Raw genomic sequence first — 23,963 nt, 5'->3', positions numbered from 1 at the left:
ATTGAGGTTTTGAATCTGAATCATTTGAACTCACGGTGAATATGAATTTATACTAAATGAAATGTAATGTTGACTGATTCAGATGTTTTTCTGTGTTTTGCAGTCGTTGTATAACTCCATCAAGAATGAGAAGCTGGAATGGGCCGTGTAAGTAGACCACTAGCATTAATGTTGGTTTTATTATCGGGTAAAGAAATAAAGGAGAGTCTGGAAATGACACAAACCTGCACAAGCCACCATCCCACAGCTGAATATGAAACAGGAAATGCTTCGTCTTTAACAGCGAGACACAGACTAGAGGAGCATGGTGGATGACCGAAAATCTCTCTCACTATGATGTATTTTTATTTCCACGGTAACAATGTAAAGACACAAACTTATAAAAAGCCCAAAGCACATCAGCACCACAGAGGTCACAGCTCCTCTCAATGTCAAATATAGAAGGAGTAGTTTGATGGTAATGATTTATCAGGATACACACACAGCATTCAGATGAGGCCAAATGATGAGATCGGTGGCATTGGAGACATGAGCTGTAATTATGATGTTGAAAACATGAGATTATTCTGACACGCTGATAACAGTCACAGTGAGACATACCATTGTGCCAGATTACAGTCACACACGGCCAGCTCTCTCTCTCTCTCTGATCTGAACCAAAGCCATGGACATAATGCACATTTCTCAGAAGGTTGTGTATAGAGAGAGAGAGAGAGAGAGAGTGATGGTGTGTTCCAAAACGCAGACTTCTCATTCTGAGAGAGATTGTGTTGAGTCATTGCCTTGTTCTTCATTTCTTCATTATTTCTTCATGTGAGTGGTCTCCTGTTGAAATAAACCTCTGTTCTGAGTTCCTCATCACTAATGTCACAAAGAGAAGAGTCGTGCTGAGCTTAAAGCACATGACTGTGAGGTCTGTGGATTTAAAGTTTCCTAGCAACATCCATCCGTCTGCATGACTGACAGACGCTCCGGCCTTAAGCACGCAGTCACAGGAGCGTCTGCGCAGCCGTGCAGCTGACACGAGCGGAAGTATTCCTCACTCATGCCTCTCTTACTGTAATTACAGTAATGGACTTTCATTCATCATTTAATGCACACATTATTACATTACAAAGAATGAATTGGCTTGTTTCTGTTTACTTTCTACTTCAAATGTAATTATTCCCAATCTTTGTGTTATCTGTCCGCTGTTAATGTAACAGATATTCTGGATGTATTTCGCTGCATCAGCATTTTATTTGGCTTTTATGACTATGCGTAGTTGACAAATATACCGTACATGTGTCCTATGGTGTGACATTGCAAAAATGTGGATAATAAACTCTTTGGTGTCACACCATAGGACACATTCACGGTTTATTTGTCAATATATACAATTTATATATATATATATATATGTATATATATATATATATACTGTATATACTGACCAAAATTATAAACGCAACACTTTTGCCCCCATTTTTCATGAGCTGAACTCAAAGATCTAAGACTTTTTCTATGTACACAAAAGGCCTATTTCTCTCAAGTATTGTTCACAAATCTGTCTAAATCTGTGTTAGTGAGCACTTATCCTTTGCCGAGATAATCCATCCACCTCACAGGTGTGGCATATCAAGATGCTGATTAGACAGCATGATTATTGCACAGGTGTACCTTAGGCTGGCCACAATAAAAGGCCACTCTAAAATGTGCAGTTTTATCACACAGCACAATGCCACAGATGTCGCAAGTTTTGAGGGAGCGTGCAATTGGCATGCTGACTGCAGGAATGTCCACAAGAGCTGTTGCCCGTGAATTGAACGTACATTTCTCTACCATAAGCCATCTCCAAAGGGGTTTCAGAGAATTTGGCAGTACATCCACCTGGCCTCACAACCGCAGAGCACGTGTAACCGCACCAGCCCAGGACCACCACATCCAGCATCTTCACCTCCAAGATCATCTGGGACCAGCCACCCGGACAGCTGCTGCAACAATCGGTTTGCATAACCAAAGAATTTTTGCACAAACTGTCAGAAACCGTCTCAGGGAAACTAATCTGCATGCTCGTCGTCCTCAACGGGGTCTCGACCTGACTGCAGTTTGTCATCGTAACCGACTTGAGTGGGCAAATGCTCACATTCGATGGCGTCTGGCACTTTGGAGAGGTGTTCTCTTCACGGATGAATCCCGGTTTTCACTGTACAGGGCAGATGGCAGACAGCGTGTATGGCGTCGTGTGGGTGAGCGGTTTGCTGATGTCAAGGTTGTGGATCGACTGGCCCATGGTGGCGGTGGGGTTATGGTATGGGCAGGCGTATGTTATGGACAACGAACACGGGTGCATTTTATTGATGGCATTTTGAATGCACAGAGATACCGTGATGAGATCCTGAGGCCCATTGTTGTGCCATTCATCCACGACCATCACCTCATGTTGCAGCATGATAATGCACGGCCCCATGTTGCAAGGATCTGTACACAATTCCTGGAAGCTGAAAGCATCCCAGTTCTTGCATGGCCAGCATACTCACCGGACATGTCACTTGTTTGGGATGAGCATGTTTGGGATGCTCTGGATCGGCGTATACGAAAGCGTGTTCCAGTTCCTGCCAATATCCAGCAACTTCACACAGCAATTGAAGACGAGTGGACCAACGTTCCACAGGCCACAATCAACAACCTGATCAACTCTATGCGAAGGAGATGTGTTGCACTGCGTGAGGCAAATGGTCACCAGATACAGGTTTTCGGACCCCCCAATACAGTAAAACTGCACATTGTAAAGTGGCCTTTTATTGTGGCCAGCCTAAGGCACACCTGTGCAATAATCATGCTGTCTAATCAGCATCTTGATATGCCACACCTGTGAGGTGGATGGATTATCTCGGCAAAGGATAAGTGCTCACTAACACAGATTTGTGAACAATATTTGAGAGAAACAGACCTTTTGAGTACATAGAACAAGTCTTAGATCTTTGAGTTCAGCTCATGAAAAATGGGGCAAAAACTAAAGTGTTGCATTTATAATTTTGGTCAGTGTATGAAGAGTTTGGTTCCAACATGAAATAACTTATTATTGTGCATTCCAATTACTATCAAACTGCAGTTGGTTTGTTTTGTTTTAAGCCATAATAACTCAAAAAATACAGCTAACTAACACAATAAAAACATGATAACATAATCAAAAAGTTGTAGACCAGCGGTGTGAGGACAAGGAGAGTAAAATGAGGACATTTTGGCCGGTCATCACTTCCAGAGACCCCTTTAAAGGGCTGTTTGAGGGTGAAGACTTGGTTTTAGGGTTTAGGTTATAATTAGGTTTAGGGTCAGGGTTAGGGTCAGGCATGTAGTTCTGATGGTTAGGGTGACGGGCTAGAGATTGCATTGCGTCAATGTATGTCCTCATAAAGATAGCTGCGCAAACGTGTGTGTGTGTATGTGTCTGCACACTCTCTCTTACACACGTTTGTGTGTGTGTGTGTTGTAGTGATGGAGATGAGCTGAAGAAGTCTCTGTCTGAGCTGGTGGATAAGAGCGATCACACTCGCACTAAGAGCATCAGTCGCATCAGCAGCGGCAGTAACCCGTTTCTGAACATCGCTCATGACCCCAACGCTGCCGTCTACAAAACCGGTTTCCTGGCCCGCAAAATCCACGCTGACATGGACGGCAAGAAAAGTAAGATTATAAAACAAAATCAATCCATCAGGCATGATTCACTATGATTGGAGATAATGGACACTGATCTGAATGACTCTTTGAGGATTTAGATTAAACTACATTCAAAACGTTACCGCTAACCAAACCTAAACAAAATGAGGATATTTAAAGGCATATATCCTCACGCTCTTGTTTAATTACTCACGCTTTTGGTGTTCCAAATCTGTGTACATTCACTTTGTTCTGATGAACACAAAGATATTTAGAAGAATGTTAGCAACTGACATATCTGGGACATCCTTGACTACCATAGTAGAAAAAATATAAATGGTTGTCAAAGGTTTACTTTCATAAATTCTTCAAAATAGTTTATAGTTATTCTGTGTTCAACAAAAAAACAATAAAAAAAAATTGTACAATGGTGTCCCAGAAATGCCAGTTGCTAAATTTTTTCCAAATATCTTTCTCTGGCTTCATCGTCTCAGGTTGAGTAATTTATGACAGAACTTTTATTTTTGGGTGAACTGTCCCTTTAAGAGGATGCGTTTAATAGATAACCATTGCAACAATTCAATCAAAATCTAAAGGTTCTGGTAAATATCTAGTAACTAGTTATTTATGAAATATTTCTTTTGCAACAGAAACTGACAAAGAGAGAGACTGTTAACCAGTTTTTACATTTAAATACTGAAACACTTTCACCAGATATGTCTTCATGACCCAGATGACAGCTGAAGTATGTTTAATAAGTGTTACATGGAAAGTTCTGGTTATTAATGGGTAGATGACAGTGTAATCAAATTATTTATTTAAAAAGGAGTTCAGTGGGCACAGAAGAGATTATTTTTTCTTGAGCATTTTTCAATGACTTATTTTCATTTAAATGATTTCTTTTGTTTTTTTTATTTATCATTTCCCAAAGGATAAGTGTCAGGCTTGTTCAGGGAATGATGGGAGAGGTCATTAAATAAAGGCTGTGTAATGTTGAAGCAGGTGTGATTCAGTGCTTTGGCAAACGCACTTGGAGAACAGACAGCTTGGCCGTAGTCTGGTGTATTTCATGTCCACTTATTTTTCAGCTCTAATGAGATTCTGGAGTCACTCGAGAGAAATGTGCTGAGCTGTTTTTGTATAGCTGTTCTCCTATAGCTTCACAATAAAGAACAAACGTCTCATCAGTATAATATTTGTAAGGCACTGTTGTGTTGTATGAGAGGAGGAGAGGCCTGCACTCTTTCATGACTTACAGCTCTCATTTAATGCCACTGTGGTCTAATGACGGTGTCCATGGGCATATTAGAGGAGGTCAAACCAGCAGGGCTTTAGTGATCTGAGCCATCACGTGCTGTCAGCGTCCCAGAGGTGCCATCAGTACGAGCCCCATGCGCTGTGTGCTGTAAATAAAGACACCCATCATGTCTTCAGAGGTGACCCTGTCCTGCAGTGTCTGTATTTCTTGTCTTTACTGCACTGGAGTTTTCTGAAGGAACTCTACTTGCCCTGCTGCGTGTTAGAAATCACATGAAGCTGAATTAGATTTTCACTCTCTGTAAAAAGGCCAAAGTGTTAGTTCAGTCGAATATGGCACTCATAAATAATGAATTCAGTTTCGGTCACAAAACTGGGTCTTCTCAATTTTGGTCAGAATTTTTTCATCTTTATTCAGTGTTCTTTCGTGAGTAACTTTTCCTTTTGTTTTAAAGAGGTTTTCTTTGGATTGTTTGATTATTCAAAAGAGAATATGGAAAAATACTATATAATTCATTTATGTTTCCTGTTAGCTAAATTTCATAAACATAAGCAAAAATGTACTGGATCTAAACCTCCCTTTTCTTTATTGAAAGATTATTTAGAAAAATATATGGAGTCTATTCAAAGCTCTGTTAATCCTAAAGCAATGAAAACTATAACCTTATATTCATCCTTTTTGCCTTCTTAAGATGTTTTTTTGTTCTTACTACTTATTGCAACTTATTTGTATTTTTTGTTTGTTCTTTCTTTCTTTCTTTCTTTCTTTCTTTCTTTCTTTCTTTCTTTCTTTCTTTCTTTTGCTTTAATGTTGTACTGTTTATAACAATAAAATAAACTGGGTCTTATGGATCATTTATGAGATGTTAATTGTGTGTGCTGCTAAACATCTCGTCATATCTGTTTGAAACAACATGGGGTGACGTATTATTGTCCTGATTGATTTTCTATGTTCTTTAGCACCGAGAGGCAAGAGAGGCTGGAAGACCTTTTATGCAGTTCTCAAAGGCATGATCCTGTATCTGCAGAAGGTATGTGCTCACAGATTCATCCGAAAGGCATCGATTGATCATGTTTTCTCCTGCAGGAGATTCTGACGTGAGATCGAATCAAGTTCACACATGGATGTCAGATCTGATAGACCCCAGCACCCCCTCCCTCGTGTTCCATTACAGTAGAGTCATAGAGTAATTGCAGAGAAGCAGGTCATGCACTCGAGTGAAGGGCATTATCAGACAATCATGTTTGGTTTGCCTTAAGCAACAATCACACCTAAAATGACTCTCATCGTCATAGAAACAGATTAAGTGCTGAATAAATTGGAATTTTCATCTGGATCTGACCCTTAGACAGAGGGGTGACTCGTTTAACTCTGGGAGATGATCACTAGTTGTTGAGTTATTTGCCACTCACTTAATGAAGAAAGTAAATATAGGGAAGGTTTCCTCAAGCTTTTGCAAATCACTCAAAGAAATGTCTGGATTATATTTCACCTCAAAATCATAAAAACTAGAAAATGACATTGTGAATACTGAAACTACTATTAAGATGCTTTACGTTATGGCAGTCATTTTTTACCGTGTGAATATACAGCGCTTTTTGTTTATTGTCATGAAAATGTCACAATGCAGAAAGATCTGAGTATGAAAGAAGACCCATGTGAGCACATTGTGAGTACTATACCGATGTGACTGATGCAAGTGGGTCATTATCACTATAAAGGGTCTGTGAGACTTCACAATTACCAAAATAAAAATCTAGGATATTCCACTTAACTTTATATTTGTTGTATTAAGGAGACCTTAAGCTGTTACATGTTGGTCAAGCTCCAGCACTTTTGATTATTTAACTGCAAGCAATGTACGCGCAATCCACAAAAGATGTCCACCCTGTCATGGACAAATTCAAAGTAGAATAAATACGTTAAATGCCTTAATACATACTAGCCGCTTTTCATCGAAATTCGCCGTTTTGAATCCAAATATGCCATTCTTGTGAATCGTATAGATCCGACGAGGTTTTACCCAAATTGGGGGGTTCCATGGCGATTTATAAAATGTAAGTACTCAGTTGCCATACTTTGAACATTCAGTACACAGATACAGGCAACATCATAGCGTCAGGCGCGGTCGCGGCAGGAAAAGCGCATTCTAAACGTCATGTTTGCGCCGTGAACGCTAAGTGTCATCTCGGATGAAGAGAAAATGGCGTTGATATTTATTACTCAGGTCGCCCGTGTGAAGAAAACGGCTATGTTATGAGAGACAGTTGCCAATCTCCCTTTCCAATTTCCACTTCTAGCTCTGGGCCCAGTTGCAAGAAACTTAAGTTAAGAAAACCCTTAGCGACAATACTGTTACAAATAGAATGAAGGGTTTTCTTAACTTAAGGGGTTTCTTGCAACTGGACCCAGTCCTTCTAAGTGAGTAAAGCACTTGGGTGCGATTGATATTCATCCGAAGTTTCAGTCGCAGAAGCCGTAATTAACAGATGCTATCTAGTAATTACTTCAGAGACCGATCAATCCGCTTCATAATACATTAATACAGTCAATACATTGCTTGTATCTACTTTTTGAACTTTTTTTATGAAAGCTGTTAATAACTTTTTTTTCTTCTTTTTGAGCCCTCATAACTCACATCAATCAGGTCCTGCTCTTTATCTCTCTTAATAACTCTTTTAACATCAGTCCCGCTCTTTATTTGATCAATTCGCATGTTTTAAAACCAAAACGTCAGAAGCGCAAGCGCTTTGCTTCCGATGGACACGCATCCTTTGTATTAGGAAAGACTTAGGAAGGTGCACCTCTCAGAAAATATAGACAAATAAAGATAATTTTAGATGTTTAATTACGATTTTGAGCATTGGAATCGCTAGGCCAGGGCAATGTACTTATTTTTTATGAAAATCTCAAAATCGACCAAAATCCATATTTGTCCATTTTTTCCTGTAGCTCAAAATTAGACTGTGCGTATTCCGACTAATAATGCCAGCAGCACGGGTCTCATTTGTGTATAAGCTTCCCCTAAGCCAGGGGTCAGCAACTGGCCCACCAGCAATAACATCTGGCCCGCGCCAGCAGAGCATGTGAGCGAAGCGGAGCGTTAATATTTCTCGAGGAGCGGAGAGTGCCTTTGTGAAAATTCCGCTCCGCTCGCTCAATCTCAGAGTCTCTCGCTCAGCTCTCTTGGTGATTTACTTTTTTGCTCCTGGATTATTGTCCCATGTACACCACATGAGCCTGAAGCCTGAATAATAGCACAACGGCATGCGCATCAACTACAAACGCCTCGTCCATTTGCGGAGGTGCGCGGGCGACAAGAGGTTCGATACAGGCTCATTTCAGTTAAAAAAACATTATAACATTTATATTTATTTCTCTTAAGAAGACATTGTGTCACTTACCCAATGTAACAGTTGCTTTTCTGAAATAAAACCTGAATAATGAACCTCGATGTCAAATGTGATCTCCGGAGGACGCATGCAGCCTTCGTAGACGCAGCTACTTTGTCCAAGTTTCTACAAGTACATTCTAAAATGCTGTAATGATTAAGCTTTGACATTTTAAGAACGCATTTCCCCTTGTTTTGGTCTATTTTTCTTTAAAGCCTGTTTCTTTACTAACCCCAGTAATAATAAAGATCTTCATAGTGCATTTCATCTTTTGTGCGTTTATTTTGAATGTTGCACTACGTCAAGCAGCTATATGTTCACAGAAATAAAGTAACGGAAATCAAATATACTAGATAAAATACAAATATACTAGATAAAATACAAATATCAGTTATTATACAGTTACTCTTTAGGCACTAAAAATATTGGCTGTAATGTCACAGAATGTCGGACTGAAAAATAACTGCTCTTTTTCAGCCTACTATTAATATTTCGTTCGCTCAGTCGCTCACGGACCAAGCAAACGCTCCGCTCACATTACGCTTACTGGTAAACCAAATCCCGCTCAGATCCCGCTCTGACATAAAATGTGTCTAGTAAGCCTAATTGTTTTCAGTTTATAATAAACTTCTTGAATAAATGTCTCAGTTTAAGTCAGGATAGTGCCATTTTCTCTCACCATCTAGCTAGCTTAAATGTTAACATCACACGACACGACGTAATAGCGCTGGGGGGTATGTTGTCAAATACGTTACGTTACGTTAAATAGGCTACGTTAAATAATTATATGACTATTATGTAATTATATATAATATGTACTTATATACTAACTATATATTTAAAAGTAGGCTATTCTAGTTGCATTTTTCAGCAATGAATTTCTTAAATTATCCTGACTATGATCTGGGCCGCCATCTAGCGGTGAATTTGTTTTTTCGGCCCGATGCCAAACTTACTTGCCGACCCCTGCCCTAGGCCATTCGTAATGTGATTAGCTGCTGCTCCAGAGGTGTCATGTGGTGCACTTGAAAAACTTGTGCAGGCCAAAATCGAAACAAATATAGTATTTTTTCTTGTCATAGAGTGTCAGAATGCATAATTTACATGTTAAAATTAAAAAGTTTTTCTTATGGGGAGGATTCCCCCAGACCCCTCACACCACACCAAATCCCCCCGCCGTCGTATGCCTGTCACCTTTTTCACATCTTCCGAGTTTGCAGGTCTGTTAATGGGGAAAATAAGCTCATTCTTCCTTCCAGTATCTGTCTTTTTCATTTGTCCCTCTCTTTCTCAGTGTACTTTTTCTTCTCTCTGGGTCAGAATCGCAATGTTTCCTGTATCACCTTGCTGTGTCAGCTCCACTTCTTGAGAAAAAAATATATTTCAAACCAATTTAAAACATTCTCTTACCTTTTAATTGGTGGTCCAGCTAAACAAGGCTAGCCTAGCCTTATTTATATTTACATCATTATGGCTGCTTTTGTTCAAACAGGCAATAAAATTGATTACAATATATTACAATATACCTACTGATATCAATATTGTTCAAAAACGTAATATTGTCCACTCATGCGTAGCATCTCCTGTTGTAACTGTTGTAATATGTAATAAAATGATCAAAATGTAACAAAAACTATGTGCATGTCCTCTGTCGTGTACAGTACCATGTACCACGAGTTGAATGACAGGGTGGACATTTTTAGCTAAAGTTAGCATTTAATGAACACATGCTGTAATAAAGTGATTCACTGTTGAAGCTGACTGTGTATATATATATATATATATATACTGTATATATACAGTATATATTGAATTTCTGAAAAGCGTTTATTCATTATTATTTCACTACGACAGGGTGGACATGTTAAGCTTGACAACATCACATGTAAATTATTATGAAAATAGAATATTAATTATGAAAATTACTTTTTTATCCAATTACTTGTTGAGGATAGTAAGAAAATTCAAAAAGTATTTTAATTGTATGTATTTCATCCACTTATTACACTCACTGAAGTTAGCTGAGCAGTCTTGAGGGACATGCCAAAATCACATAACATTGAATCAAAGAATTGTACTTCTGTGTGTGTAAATGTTTGGCTATTCATAATAAAACCTCAAAATGTCATTGTTTTGCATTATGTTCATGATGACTGTGATTCTGATGAGGACACCAAAGGCACATTATAGTGATAATGACCCGAATACTCGGCTGTGACTGATGTGAGTACCATGATCTAGCTAATGCGAGTACCTGACTAATGACCAATGTGAGCACTTTAATGGTTAAACAAAAGACTATTTGAGCTGTTTTATTATGGACATTTACATTACATTTAGCAGACCCTTTTGTCCAAAGAGGCGAGGAAACAACGAAGTGTTAAATCGTAGAGGTAACAATGGAAGAAGAAGTGGTCACGCAAAGCAAGACAAAACCTGTTGGGAGAGAAAAAGGGGTTTGATTTTTTTAAGCAAAAGTAAGATTTTAGTGTTCAGTTGTGTCCTGAAGGATGTGAGGGAAGTAGCTGCTTGTTATTATCTGCTTGTTTCAGAAAACCTCAAATTGAAGTATGTTTTTTCTTACATTAGTTTGACCTCCTTGTGGAATATTGATAGAAGAATACTGTAAATGGAAGTGGTTTTGTGTTGTGCTGCAGGACGAGTATAAGGCGGAGAAGGCCCTGTCAGAGGAGGATCTGAAGAACGCCATCAGCGTGCATCACGCTCTGACCATCAAGCCCGTGGACTATGAGAAGAAGCCCAACGTTCTGAAGCTGAAGACCGCTGACTGGAGAGTTTTCCTCTTTCAGGCTCAGTAAGAGCACCGGCACATCTCATTTCACGCTTGAGTTCAAGCTCAATTAAAACTCTCTTATCTCCGCCTCTCAGCCTTTATTTCTTCTGAGAAAGCTTCTTAGACTTCACAGCCATTTCCTGAAGCCCCAGCTTGGTCTTCCATACATGACAGTCGATCATTTCTGTGTTTTGTAGGAGCCCTGAGGAAATGGAGTCCTGGATTAGAATAATCAACTCTGTGGCGGCCATGTTTTCAGCCCCGTCATTCCCCGCTGCCATTGGCTCACAGAAAAAGTTCAGCCGCCCGCTGCTGCCGGCGACCACCACCCGAATGTCTCAGGTGGGTTGAGAAACAAATGAACGTCTGTGCTTCAGTGCAACACGAATGAAGATGGTTATTTTCTCATGTCAACCTTCCAGATAGCTTTTTTGGGTACATTCAGATGCATGTGTGCACATTTCTCTGTTTGTACTGATGTATTCTGCTCAACATCGACTTCAAGTCTGACAGGTTTAATATCTATTTGAGTGAATGATTTCTTGCTGTTGTCCATGTGAACGTGGTCACAGGAAGAGCAGCTGAAGTCCCACGAGGCCAAGCTGAAGCACGTGTCCACAGAGATAGCCGAGCACAGATCCTATCCTCCAGATAAGAAGGTCAAAGCCAAAGAGATCGACGAGTACCGCTTGAAAGAGCACTACCTGGAATTCGAGGTAGGAGCTGTTTGACGTTCACCACGTGAGCTCTGTTCTCTCTGTCCCACATTTATGTTCTCTGACACTTTCTCATCTCCACTGTCAGGCTTCAGCTCACCTACAATTGATGGGAACAAACCCCATTTCATTTGATTGATAGCTGAGAGTAAAACACATCTTTCTCAGCTTATAGCACAATCGAACATTTGTAAGAATAATGTACAAGAATTCCTGGTGATTATTATCATGTTGTGCTCATCCTCAGTGAATTCAGTCCATCTGTGTTCCACAAATGGTGAAGACTAGATTCAGATTCAGATACAGAAACATAAAACATTTGAGTGAAATCTGAAAAAAAGACCCTCAGTCGGATCAATAGAGATCATCATCTGAAATCCCTCTCATAACATGTGTGATTAATGACGGTGATTTTGAGATTTGAGCTCAGATGTTTTGGCCGTGTTTCAAATGCAAATGTGATTACGGCATCGTATAAGACAAGTGCATCATATGCTTTCAAGATTTCAATCAATTGCTTGTTATTATAGTGCTGTATGATGAGATGAGCAGTTGTGTACGGAATGCTAATGTTAATGGACGTGGTGTATCTCTCTGTGAAGGAGAGCCGTTACAAGATGTACGTGAAGCTTCTGAAAGAGGGCGTGAAGGAGCTCCTGACGGCCAGAGACGGTGACGCCGCGCTGAAGAAATCACAGTCCAGTCCTTCTCTCAACCAGGAGTCCCAGCCGGCCGCCGCCAAGGTCAAGCGCAACACGTCCGAACGCAAGGACTACAGGCCCGACGCACCCAAAGTCACATAGACTGAAACCGGCCGTCACGCCATCACCCGTGACTCTATTCCCGTGTCGTTTCTGTTTATCTGCCCGCCGCTGAAACATTACACCGTGTCAACTGTAGAAAGCCATGCGTGGATTGGAGGGTGTAAAGCAGCCGGTGCTCGTGGAGAATGTCGTGCAGAACGTCTTTGGCTTTTATGTGTTCGTTGTGTAAAGATTTGATTTGAGAATACCATATGTGTGCTTTATCTCGGAGAGCTTCAGTGTAGTGCAAACATTAGATGCAGTCCCACTCTTAGCATAGAAGTGTTCACCACACGAGGGCGTTTGGATTGCAGTGCATGAGTAGCAGTTTCATTGTGATGAACAGTAGATTACTAACCCACTACTAACCATCTGAATCTATAGCTCTATACATACTGACACACGCCTCACGTATGATACCAGCATGTCACAGCAGTGGACAGAAACTACACACAGATTTGATCATAATGAGGATGAGGAGGATTTCCAGGTACGTCAGACTGCCAAAGCCATCACACGCTCGGCGGTCTGTGCCATTTCTTTTTCTATCTGTTGGGTATTCCTCGGCTTTTTCAGTAGTGGAAATGCCCAAATGCTCTTCTTTTCCTGTATTTTGTAATCTTCTTTGAACATTATTATTGTTGTAAAGATGACGGTAGTATTTCTAGTGCACTTTATGACTTTCTTCTTTGGAGTATTTTAGAGAAATAGCTTTCTAAAGGCTAGTGTTACGTTACGTCATTGTATATGGCAGGGTTTTTGAAGCATAACCAAATGATGTGGATGTTATTGAAGGTACAGAGCTGACGACGGCTCGACGTGTCGTGTTAGTTTGTCTCGTGTTTTTACTCTCATGTTTAGGATTTTAAAGTCGGTTTGGTACTTTTGCCTCTTGATGCTGAATATCGCGTGACATTTTTACACAGGTGTGTGTGTGTTTTTGTTTGTTTGCACACCGCCATTACGTCCAGTTTCTGAACATGTATTATAAACGAACAGCTGTTTAGACACAATGGTTTATTGAATCCCTTTTGTTTACTTGAAATATTTCGATGGACACTTTATTTTTGTTAGCTTTGTTATTTTGAGTTTTTCAGCTGTTCGACAGTGTGTTTCCTTCTTTTAAGCTCTTATAACTTTATTTCTCTTCTGTCTAGTCCTGAAGCCAAAAGCACTCGTGGCATCTTTGATGTATTTTTGGCTTTTTTGAGCGGTATGTTCACACACACACGCACGCACACATTAATACTATGATATCAGTACGTAAGGTGATGTTGAACGTGTTTTACGTTGTTTTCTGAGCACTAACCCTTTAACGGTGCACGTGGAACAGAGAAACACACGTTTCATTGATTCTCTTCAGCAGGACACATGTTGTACCGTACGGATGATGACATGTAAATACACCAGATATCATTCATGAGAGGAACCAAGGTGAAGTTCATGTTTGAACTGAGCTTGATGGTGAACTCCTTGACTCATTGTCATGTGTGTGTGTTTAGTTTTTGCTGATGTCCTCTGTAATGCTGTTCTGTCATGAAGGAGAGCAGATGGGTTGTGATGCGCCTCAGCCATGGCTTTGGGTCCAAACTCAGACCTAGTGAAATCTCTTTTCTAGCTGTGATCCTGTAATATTCCCTTCAATCTGTAAATGCTGTTCAATATACCCGTGGCTGTGTTTTCAGAGGATTGAATCTGTTCAATGATCTGCTGGCACGAGTGTGTCTTACGTCTGCCTACAGAGATCAGGAACACAGTGTTGGCTTCCGTGAATAAAATGCTGTATTTAATCGTCCATGACATCTGCATTCATTTATAATCCACACACTCATCTCAGGATTATTTCAATCTTCTGCACCGCAGAGGGAAACGGCTGGAGGGAAACGATGGTCTGAAGATTATGAAATGTGAAATGGCAGACAGAATAACTTTATAAAGACCTCAATACAAATCATGTGAGAATAGGACTTGATTTTACTGTAGAAAAACGTTTCTCCAGAGGTGATCTGAAAAGACGTCTCGTCCACCGAAACGTTCAACTTTAAAAGACATCAAAGATCTGACACCGAATCAAAACAAAAGTGTGAAATGAAACGCATGATGATCTAGGCCTACATGTAGAATCACATCACCTGTTGCCATCCGAGCATCTTGGCTCTTCATTCAAATGAGTGGCCTGTGATGTTTGGAAACGGTTGCTTGGAAACCAGATTGAGATGCCCTTCAGATGATGGAGACAGAATCAAGGAGCTAATGTGGTGTCAAGAGGTCCACGTGTGGGTTTGTCTCACTTCACAAGCACTTTCACATCCGTGTATTTCAAAGTTCATGTCTTGCATAGATTTACCTCAAAGTAAAAAGAGTGAATAAAAAAATTCACTTTGCTACATCAACTACAGAATGTTTTTAATATCTAACATTTATGTTGTGTGTTTTATATACCAACATGAGGAATAGACGATGATGGATGAATGACACTAATGTTGATGGTATATCATTCGTGAAATGGGTGATGAGTGTGTGTGTGTGAAGAGCAGACACTCTTGTGTAAGTCAAGTGCTCCGCTGGTCTTCAGAGAAGAGCTCAATTGTGTTGCTGATAATTACACTCTTGTGTCTTTTCTTCAGTGTATACATTTGTGGCCACCTACACATGTTGCTATTAGCAACCGAATCCAAACCAACCATTCACTGCAGTTATAATTAGCATCAGTCATAAACTTCCTCTTCAGAGAATAACAAACACCAGATATCTGTTATAGATTTACATGCATCATATGTACATTTTATCTTTGTGATGTATTTATATCTGTAAATGAATGCAGCTTGATGACATGATGTTTCATATTTTATATTGTTCGTCTTGTTTCTACTCTTCATTCCAGGATTATTGTGTGGACGTTATCTTTTCATGTCTGAACCCGTGCGTCCACATCAGTGGGTTGACTGAAAGCTGTCCTGACATGAGCTATTATTATTATTATTATTATTTGTTGGGTAAGTAGGTGTTTAAACCCCAAACACAAAATTCACTCATTCAAAGAAACAACGAAAGCAAGACAGCTACAGCTTTGTTCATTCAAGCCTTGTTGAGTATAATGTTTAAAAGACCCATATTTCTAGTTTAAAGACACAGTAACACTAAAAAAGAGGCTCATTAAAATAAAAAAGCCTTTCTGTTATTGTTCATCGTTCAGCGGGTGTGTAGTTTAGTGTAAACTGCTGCATTTCACAATAAAAGTGAAGGATTTTATTTGACCTTTGAAATATGAAATGACCTCTTCAAAGTGTTTTATTGTTGCCATGACAGCAAACAGACGTGACTCACTGAAGTTCAGATGTTTATCACGCACGCACACACACAACTTTACCTGTGATTGAACTCCTCATTCATCATCAGGACATATACTGATAGATTGAGAGGATCTTTCTGCTTTTTCTCAACATCTGAGTTTTGTCCTTTTAACGGTCAGATCATCAGCTTTAGGCCCACAGTATATATTTATACTTATGTTTCTCTACGTCAGTATACAGAAACTGCATTATGATTCATTTACTGAAGAACTCTTATCTGATTGTTTTTAAGCGAGTGCATTGCAAAATGAAAGATCATATATACAACAGCAGATTATCCATTACACTGCAGAGAATCACACAGATTTATCACTGCACATACAATCACTCATTTCTTTTTATGTAACTTGAATATGCACCAGATTTAACCATTTTTATTTATTGTTATGTAAAATTATACCAGAGTATAATGTAAACTAAATCTTTAGTCATAACTAGTGGTGGCTTTGACTTTCACATAAACTGGATTAAACATCACTTATAAATACTTCTGTTTCATTCCTCATTATATATTTTCACAAGTTGTTGCTGGTTAATGTCTATTATTGTGTTATTTAATATCAGTACTGTCTTGATGGTTAATTTACCACTATTACATTATAAGGAATAATAAAACCGGTTCAAAGTATTTCATATTTGAATTTGTACCAATCTGTATGTTTAAATGTTAAAAGGAAAGAAAGATTTCACTACCAAAGACGGCGATCCGCCAAAGAAAAAACAGGAAGACGAAGAAGATTTCACAACCGGAAGCGCGTGTAGTTGAATGCATTGGGCGGGGTTAAGGGACCGTTCAACGGAAGTGACGACACTCAACAACAAGCTAGTTAGAAAATCTCAGTTTGACCGATAAAGAATAAAGGAATCCGTGACCCAGATATTATAAAGTACTTGACGGATCATTTAAAGAAATTAACGTGTTACGTGTGATTTTAGTTTTGACACGATGCGAATCTCCGTCAGAAAACTTTGCGCTGTGTGTCTGTGCGCGTGCGCCTGTCTGTTTTTTTACATCACCATGTTTCAGGTAAAACGGTTTCTTTTCTGTCTATATAAACACTTTCATTGTGCGTAAAAACGCTTTAAATGTTTAATGTTGTTTAAAGCCCCGATGAGACTGCGTTGACCGTGTCCCTAACTAGACAGCATCTTCGGTCCTCGCGAGGAGTTTTTGTGCATGTCAGATGATTGATGAGGAGCTGGTGTAAGATGCACCTGAAGTGATCCAGTCGTGTGGTGTTTCTGACGAGATTCAAACGGGAGAAGACCAGACCTGTGTTGGAGTGTTGTAACGTGTGTGTTTAAAGCACAAGCTGATGTTCCCACACACTACAGTTGTTGCAAAGCTGCGACTTTACAGCCTACACATCATTACAGACGTATCAGTCCCGCACTGCTGTTGTGTGTTGTGTTTTCAGATGCTGTCACGCTAGGATGTGCTCGCTCTCTCTCTCACTAACATCTGGACGTTCCCTCTCTCACCCTCGGTATTTCCCTGGACTAAAATCTCACTTCTACCACTCCTGTATGTGTCTTAAACACTACACCTGTCTTGTGTTTCTGCTGTTAAAATATCTAATGCTTTTCCTTTCATTCTGATCGTTACTGAAAAACCTACGATTTCCAACAGATATTCTTGATATGTTTCGTGCGGTTCATCTGTACGTTGCTTGATGTGTTTGTAGTTTGGTGAGGTCGAGCAGACCGCAGACACACAACTCATCGGGAGGAGAGCGCCGAGACCCTCAGACGTCCAGGACCCCGTCATTGTGTGGTGGTCTCCAGTGACCGGAGAGCAGGGGCGGCTCGCAGACTGTGGACGTAACAGGTGTGTCTTTACCGTAAACAGATCTCATCATTCTCATCCACAGACACAAGCCTTCCTCTTTTACGGTGAGTCAACAGAAATAACACACAGCTCCATTGGGTTTAGTGTTGATCTAGTTGAAATGTTTGTGCCTGTCTTCTGGAGTCAGGTACAGATTTCAGCGCTGAAAGTCTTCCTCTGCCGAGAAGCGATGAGCATCACTGGGCTCTGTTCCACGAGGAGTCGCCCAAAAATAACTACAAGCTCTTTCACCAGGCGCTCATCACGCTGTTCAACCACACGGCCACCTTCAGCCGTCACTCTCATCTGCCGCTCACCACACAACACCTGGAGAGCATCAGCGCTCTCACATCACAAACGCACCTGCTCCCTCTGTCCGTCAAAAACCAGCGGAGGGACACCCTGGCGCCCGTGGCCTACGTCCAGTCCGACTGCGACCCGCCGTCCGATCGAGACGTGTACGTCCGGGAGCTGATGCGACACATCCAGGTGGACTCTTACGGAGCGTGTCTTCACAATAAAGACCTGCCGTCCCATCTGAGAGACTCGGCGGCGATGGAGCATGAGGATTTCTATCACCTCCTCTCTCAGTATAAATTCCTCCTGGCCTTCGAGAACGCCGTCTGTGAGGATTACATCACGGAGAAACTCTGGAGACCTCTGAAGATGGGGGTCGTGCCCGTCTATTACGGAGCTCCCAACGTTGGCATGTGGCTGCCGGACGACAGAAGTGCGGTGGTGGTGAATCCAGACCAGCCGCCTGAGAAACTGGCTCGGTATTTAAAGAGACTGGACGCGCATGACGAGGAATATTCCCAGTATCTGCAGTGGAAACACAAGCGGCAGATCTCCAATGTCAATCTGGTGAAACGTCTGAGTGAACGTCAGTGGAGCGTTCACGACGTCACTCGAGAAAACGTCATGGATGCGTTCGAGTGTCTGGTGTGTGACAGAGTCTGGCAGAACATCCACAGACACGAACAGGTGAACAGGTCACAGGTCATTTCACGGGAATCTCTCTAGTGTTTGCTGACACGTTTCTCATCCACAGAAGCTGGCGGCTAAAGTGTGGCGAGCTGAAGAGACTCATCTGAAGTGTCCTCCTCCCAAACTCTTCCACTTCCCTGCGAGTCCCTCCAACGGCTCGTATCTCAGGAGCATCTGGAGAGCCAGTTATGATCAGTCGAAGAAAGAAGCCGGCGCTCTGAGACGACTCATTCAGAGAAACACAAACTTTACTGACGCACGCTTCTGGAGTGAAGTCTTCATCACGTGACAGAAACAACAGCACTGCACTCATCTCAGTCTCACGTCACATCAGAGCTAGAAAACCTCAACAGGTTCTTTATACGTGTGAACGCCACCATTTCATACACCATCTTTAACACACACACACACGATATTCCTGAAAAACAATCAGTGTAATGCTTATTCGTGAATAATCTGTAGAGATTCAGTCTTGCCCTATAACTGTCTTTAAGATGCACATTCTGCTCTTTTTGTGCTGGCAAAATATAAAATATGAAAACGTATTTGTAAGAGTTTTTTACTCTCTCTTGCTTAGTGACGGATTTGTTTCTGAATATGTGATTTCCTAAACTTGTACTGAACTATAAATGAAAAGTGAAAACCTCGTGTTTATTTGTTTACTGTGTCTTCAGTTTCTTTTAAAGTGTTCTTGACTCAATGCACCTCACTCTTATCCCGTGACAAACACTTCTACAGGATGTGATCAAGTCTCATGTCATCTGTGAGAGTTTCACCACTAGATGGAGACACTGGGACTCATGATGTCTGCAGAGAAACGGCTGTTTGTCTCTTCTGTGTAAACACACACGCGTGTTAGTAAATGATGTGTTGTTAAATCATCACAGCTGTGACACATTACATCAAATATGAAACGAGTCAAACTGCTCTTTAAATAAATAAAGACTGCTCGTCTTGATCACATTAAATGGATGGATATTTAACAGAGGAGGTCTCTTTAATGAAAGTATTACTGTATGTGTTGATATGAAAGTGTTGTATTATTATTATGGGACTGTATTATATGTATACGGGCGTTTCTGCAACTAAGTCCCAGCAGTGAAATTTTAGATTTATGTCAAAAATTGTCACATGACGCTTTATAAATATAGTCACAGTGTCATTACACTCCTTGACAAAAAATAGGATTTAATATAAAATGACGAAGCATTTAAAGGTCCAAACACCATTTTTGTTCATGTCCCACAACTCTGGTCACAATGTTAAAATACTTCAAGCAATTTATTTCAAAAGGAATTGTTTAATTTACAGCATCTTACATTTTTTTGTATTATTTCCTGATCATTGTTATGATTTTTTCAAGTAAATGTGCCTGTGCCACACTTTTGAGTCCTTACCGCAACAATGACATTTTATGAGAGACGAACAAGTCTAGTTTCTATTGAAGCAGAAATGACCACATGAGCACATGCTGACAGATTAGGCAGCCTCACCACCTCACTCACAAGATCCCCAAAATATAAGGTAAATATTATCTTATCTGTGTCAGTATTTATTGTGTGTCCTAGCAATTCTGTACTTTAAAATACATTTTTTAAATAAATGTATATTACTGTTTAATTCATGTATATTAAGATGCTAAGAGTCAAAACTAATGTAGTAGACCTTGCTAGCTACCAGTTAGCTGCGATATTAGCAAGAATGTCATTTCCGCAACATGTCTTTAGCAAATTTTCAAGGTTTCCTGTATATTAAATGACTAATAATTCAAATAAAAATAAACATGTTCCAGATTAAAATCTTAATGACTCCATGGAATTTTGTTGACCGTTTTATATGTATTTCAGACTCTGATGGTTGATTTTTAAAAATTTGCCCGTAGTTGCAGAAACACCCACAAATGAATTCTGAGGAATATTGAAACATTTACATACAAGAGTATAAACCTGCAACACTTACAGTAGAACACATAACACAACAAAGAGCTGACTTGAACATTAACAGCCCATTACAGAAAAGAATGTGTTATAGACACTGAAACCAAATAAAAATAAAGTTGTATCACCGCTACACAACACAACATTGTTCTGAGTTTCAGGAGCAAAAATGTTTGAAATTCCAGAACATTAAATAAACAGTTTAAAGCAAACGGGTACATCAACACACGGCCAATTCTATGAAAATGTCAACCCAACCATGAAAAAGCTTTTTACCACAAGGTTTCACCTTTCTAAATGCACAGATGCAATATTTGGCAAAAGTTTTGTGTTTTTAAAACATTATTTTCTTATTTTTAAAGCATGATTTTTCATAGTCAGGTAAGTCAGATTTGTCACATCCACAACGGTACATATTTCTATAAATATCAACATGAAATGAAAATATAATAATTATTTTATGTTCTATGACGATGAAGAGCAATCCCTGCACCATTTGTTGGGGATTATTGCGTTTGGTTTGTTCACTTTAATTCATTTTAATGTCCTTTTTGGTCACATCCATAAAACATGCTTATTTCCTTTTTTTTTTTTTTTAAGAAAACTCACGTATGTACTGATATTCTTCTCTGGCCTCATTCATAAAATATTGCATAGAAACCGTCCTAAATTAAACAATGAATACATGTGATTCGTAGAACAAACGTACGCATGCACAGAAAACGTGTGTACGCCTCTCATTCAGATGTGAAATCTATCAATGATCTTGAAATAGGGTGCGTTCGATCAGCTCCCTTGTTCAGTAGTCAGGGCACTGATCAGGGAGTCGGCCATTTTAAGGGCGTCTCAGTTCCAGTTTATACAACTGTTCTTTCTGGTTCTCAAATCTGTTTGGCTGAGAGCCATGCGATATTCCACAGGTATTTCTCACTAATAACTTCACTGAAGCAGCACACCGCACATTTAAAACAAGTGACGGTTTGGAATTAGTAGCAGAGGTTTGTTTCACTGTGCTGGAATTTGGGGCGGAAGGAAGTAGTTCCCCAGTAGTTCCTCCCAGCAGAGGGTGGATTTCAGGAACCAAAACGTGACATAAAACTTTAAAATCTAAAAAAAACAACATTTGTATCATGTAATCTACACACAGACATAATTTTATTTTGCTTTAATTTTTTTGGCGATTACCTGATCCTAGATAGCAAAAGATGGGATTTCCAAATCCTGCTCATTCTGATCCAGATGACACTTTTTGAACAGCTGGCCCCAGATGTTTAGTCAAATATAAACAAATGATTCAATATATTGATAACAGATGCATTCTCTGAGAGTTTCTATATGTCAGAGCTCAGCTTCATTCTTCTGAGGAAGAGTATTTTAAGGGCAGACGTGTCTCGTGATAGTGGGAAACATCAGATCAACAGATGGCTGTGACCAACAGAGAATGACTGTCATTGACATACAGTAAGTGTAGGTCAGACAGACAAGATCCTTCCTGCACATCTCCTGTTATTACTGTTATCACAGAAGCACACGCAGCTGTGTTTTATACTGTATCGACACCATCTTCTAAATCATGCTTCTATTTAACTCCAGCGCTGCTTTACAGTTTCATTCAACATCTGTCTCACACACAACACACAACACTGAAATGAATCCTGTCCAACCCTATAGACCGTGCAAACATTTCAATATAGTCAGTCAGTCAGTCAGTCAGTCATATTTATTTATAAAGCACATTTAAAAACAACAGCTGTTGGCCAAAGTGCTGTACAAAAATTAAAACATATACCAAAATACAAAGGTAAACAAAACATAACAACATATAATACACTACAGTTATGCCACTGTGCTTACTTGCGACCGTATGCAATATTGAATAAATACGTTTTAAGAAGGGACTTAAAATCAGTGTATGTTGGAGCAAATCTTATGTAAGTTGGCAAATTGTTCCAAAGCTGTGGGGCAGCGACTGAAAAGGCACGGTCGCCTTTCGATTTCAGACGTGACCTTGGAACAGTCAACTGAAGACTACTAGTGGATCGTAGTTCCCTGGAAGCATTACAGTGAAACAGGAGATCAGAGATATATGACGGAGCCAGTCCATGCAAACCCTTATAAACAAACAACAATGTTTTAAAATGGATACAATGTTTAACTGGGAGCCAGTGAAGAGAGATCAGCACTGGTGAGATATGTTCCCTCTTCCTTGTTCCGGTCAACAATCTGGCAGCAGCATTTTGAACAAGTTGAAGACGTGACAATAGGGACTGTGAAACACCCAAGTACAATCCATTACAATAATCTAATCGGGATGAGATAAAAGCATGTATTACAGACTCCATGTCTCTTAATGTTAAGAATGACTTCATCTTTGCAATATTCTTTAACTGATAAAAACAACTCCTAACCACAGCATTGATCTGTTTATCAAAAGTCAGAGTAGAGTCAAAAATAACCCCTAAGTTTCTAACATGTGAATGAAGATTACCAGATAGAGGTCCTAGTTTACTGGCCACAACCTCTGAAGAAGCAGGGGAGCCAAAAAGTAAGACCTCAGTCTTAGACTCATTTAACTGGAGGAAGTTGGCAGACATCCACTGTTTAACATCTCTTATACAATCAAACAAACGCTGCAGGCTGGAGCCATCCTTAGGGTGCAGAGGAACATAACACTGAGTATCATCTGCGTAACAGTGGTAAGAGACATTGTGCTTTTTAAATATGGCATATAAAGGAAGCATGTACAAAGAAAATAAAACAGGACCTAAAATTGAGCCCTGTGGAACCCCATATAAGACTGGTGCACAAGTTGAAGAATATTTGCCAGTCTCTACTGAAAAAGTTCGGCCCTTTAAATAGGATATAAACCAATTTAACACACAACCTTGAATCCCAATTTGCTGTAGGCGATTTAAAAGAATGCCATGATCAAGAGTGCCAAATGCCGCACTGAGATCCAGCAGGATTAAAACAGCACAACTTCCAGAATCAACAATCAGCAGCAGGTCATTTACTACTTTTAGCAATGCAGATTCTGTACTGTGTTGAGGTCTGAAACCAGACTGAAATTTATCAAAACTACCATTTTCCTGTAGGAAAGAGGAGAGCTGATTGAACACAACCTTCTCCAAAACTTTTGATAAAAACGGTAATTTAGAGATGGGACGATAATTATTAAAAACTGCTGGATCCAGATTTGTTTTTTTTTGTAGGGGCTGTACAGTGGCGTGTTTAAAATAGGATGGAACTATACCAC

The 23,963-nt window shown here is 39.9% G+C and overlaps 2 protein-coding genes across 2 annotated transcripts in view; both read left to right on the top strand.

Moving 5' to 3' along the window:
• The window catches only part of psd3l (pleckstrin and Sec7 domain containing 3, like), a 78,598-nt gene extending 64,201 nt beyond the window's left edge, over nucleotides 1-14,397 (top strand). Inside the window, exons 10-16 of the mRNA XM_057321242.1 lie at nucleotides 104-147; nucleotides 3,476-3,666; nucleotides 5,857-5,927; nucleotides 10,947-11,104; nucleotides 11,281-11,425; nucleotides 11,656-11,799; nucleotides 12,402-14,397. Of these exons, the coding sequence (XP_057177225.1) occupies nucleotides 104-147; nucleotides 3,476-3,666; nucleotides 5,857-5,927; nucleotides 10,947-11,104; nucleotides 11,281-11,425; nucleotides 11,656-11,799; nucleotides 12,402-12,602 (954 nt within the window). The 3' untranslated portion in view covers nucleotides 12,603-14,397. The remainder of the gene's footprint in view (nucleotides 1-103; nucleotides 148-3,475; nucleotides 3,667-5,856; nucleotides 5,928-10,946; nucleotides 11,105-11,280; nucleotides 11,426-11,655; nucleotides 11,800-12,401) is intronic.
• Nucleotides 14,398-14,523: 126 nt separating this feature from the next.
• On the top strand, nucleotides 14,524-20,534 carry fut10 (fucosyltransferase 10). Its single transcript, XM_057321244.1, has 4 exons — nucleotides 14,524-16,982; nucleotides 17,641-17,848; nucleotides 17,932-18,767; nucleotides 18,835-20,534. The coding sequence occupies exons 1-4, from the start codon at nucleotides 16,902-16,904 to the stop codon at nucleotides 19,057-19,059; spliced, it is 1,350 nt and encodes a 449-aa protein (XP_057177227.1). The 5' UTR covers nucleotides 14,524-16,901; the 3' UTR covers nucleotides 19,060-20,534.
• Nucleotides 20,535-23,963: the final 3,429 nt, after the last annotated feature.

The sequence above is a fragment of the Triplophysa rosa genome, linkage group LG22 (assembly GCF_024868665.1).
Source record: "Triplophysa rosa linkage group LG22, Trosa_1v2, whole genome shotgun sequence".
NCBI classification, from domain to species: Eukaryota; Metazoa; Chordata; class Actinopteri; order Cypriniformes; family Nemacheilidae; genus Triplophysa; species Triplophysa rosa.
Note: the sequence above shows the minus strand (reverse complement) of the source record. Positions and strands in the feature narration are given on the sequence as shown.

Bases quoted from the DNA above. Each gene is read 5' to 3' on its own strand.
- fut10 (XM_057321244.1), top strand. From the start codon at position 16,902: ATGCGAATCTCCGTCAGAAAACTTTGCGCTGTGTGTCTGTGCGCGTGC. The intron at 16,983-17,640 runs GTAAAACGGTTT...ATGTGTTTGTAG, and splicing joins TTTACATCACCATGTTTCAG to TTTGGTGAGGTCGAGCAGAC. The intron at 18,768-18,834 runs GTGAACAGGTCA...TCTCATCCACAG, and splicing joins ACATCCACAGACACGAACAG to AAGCTGGCGGCTAAAGTGTG.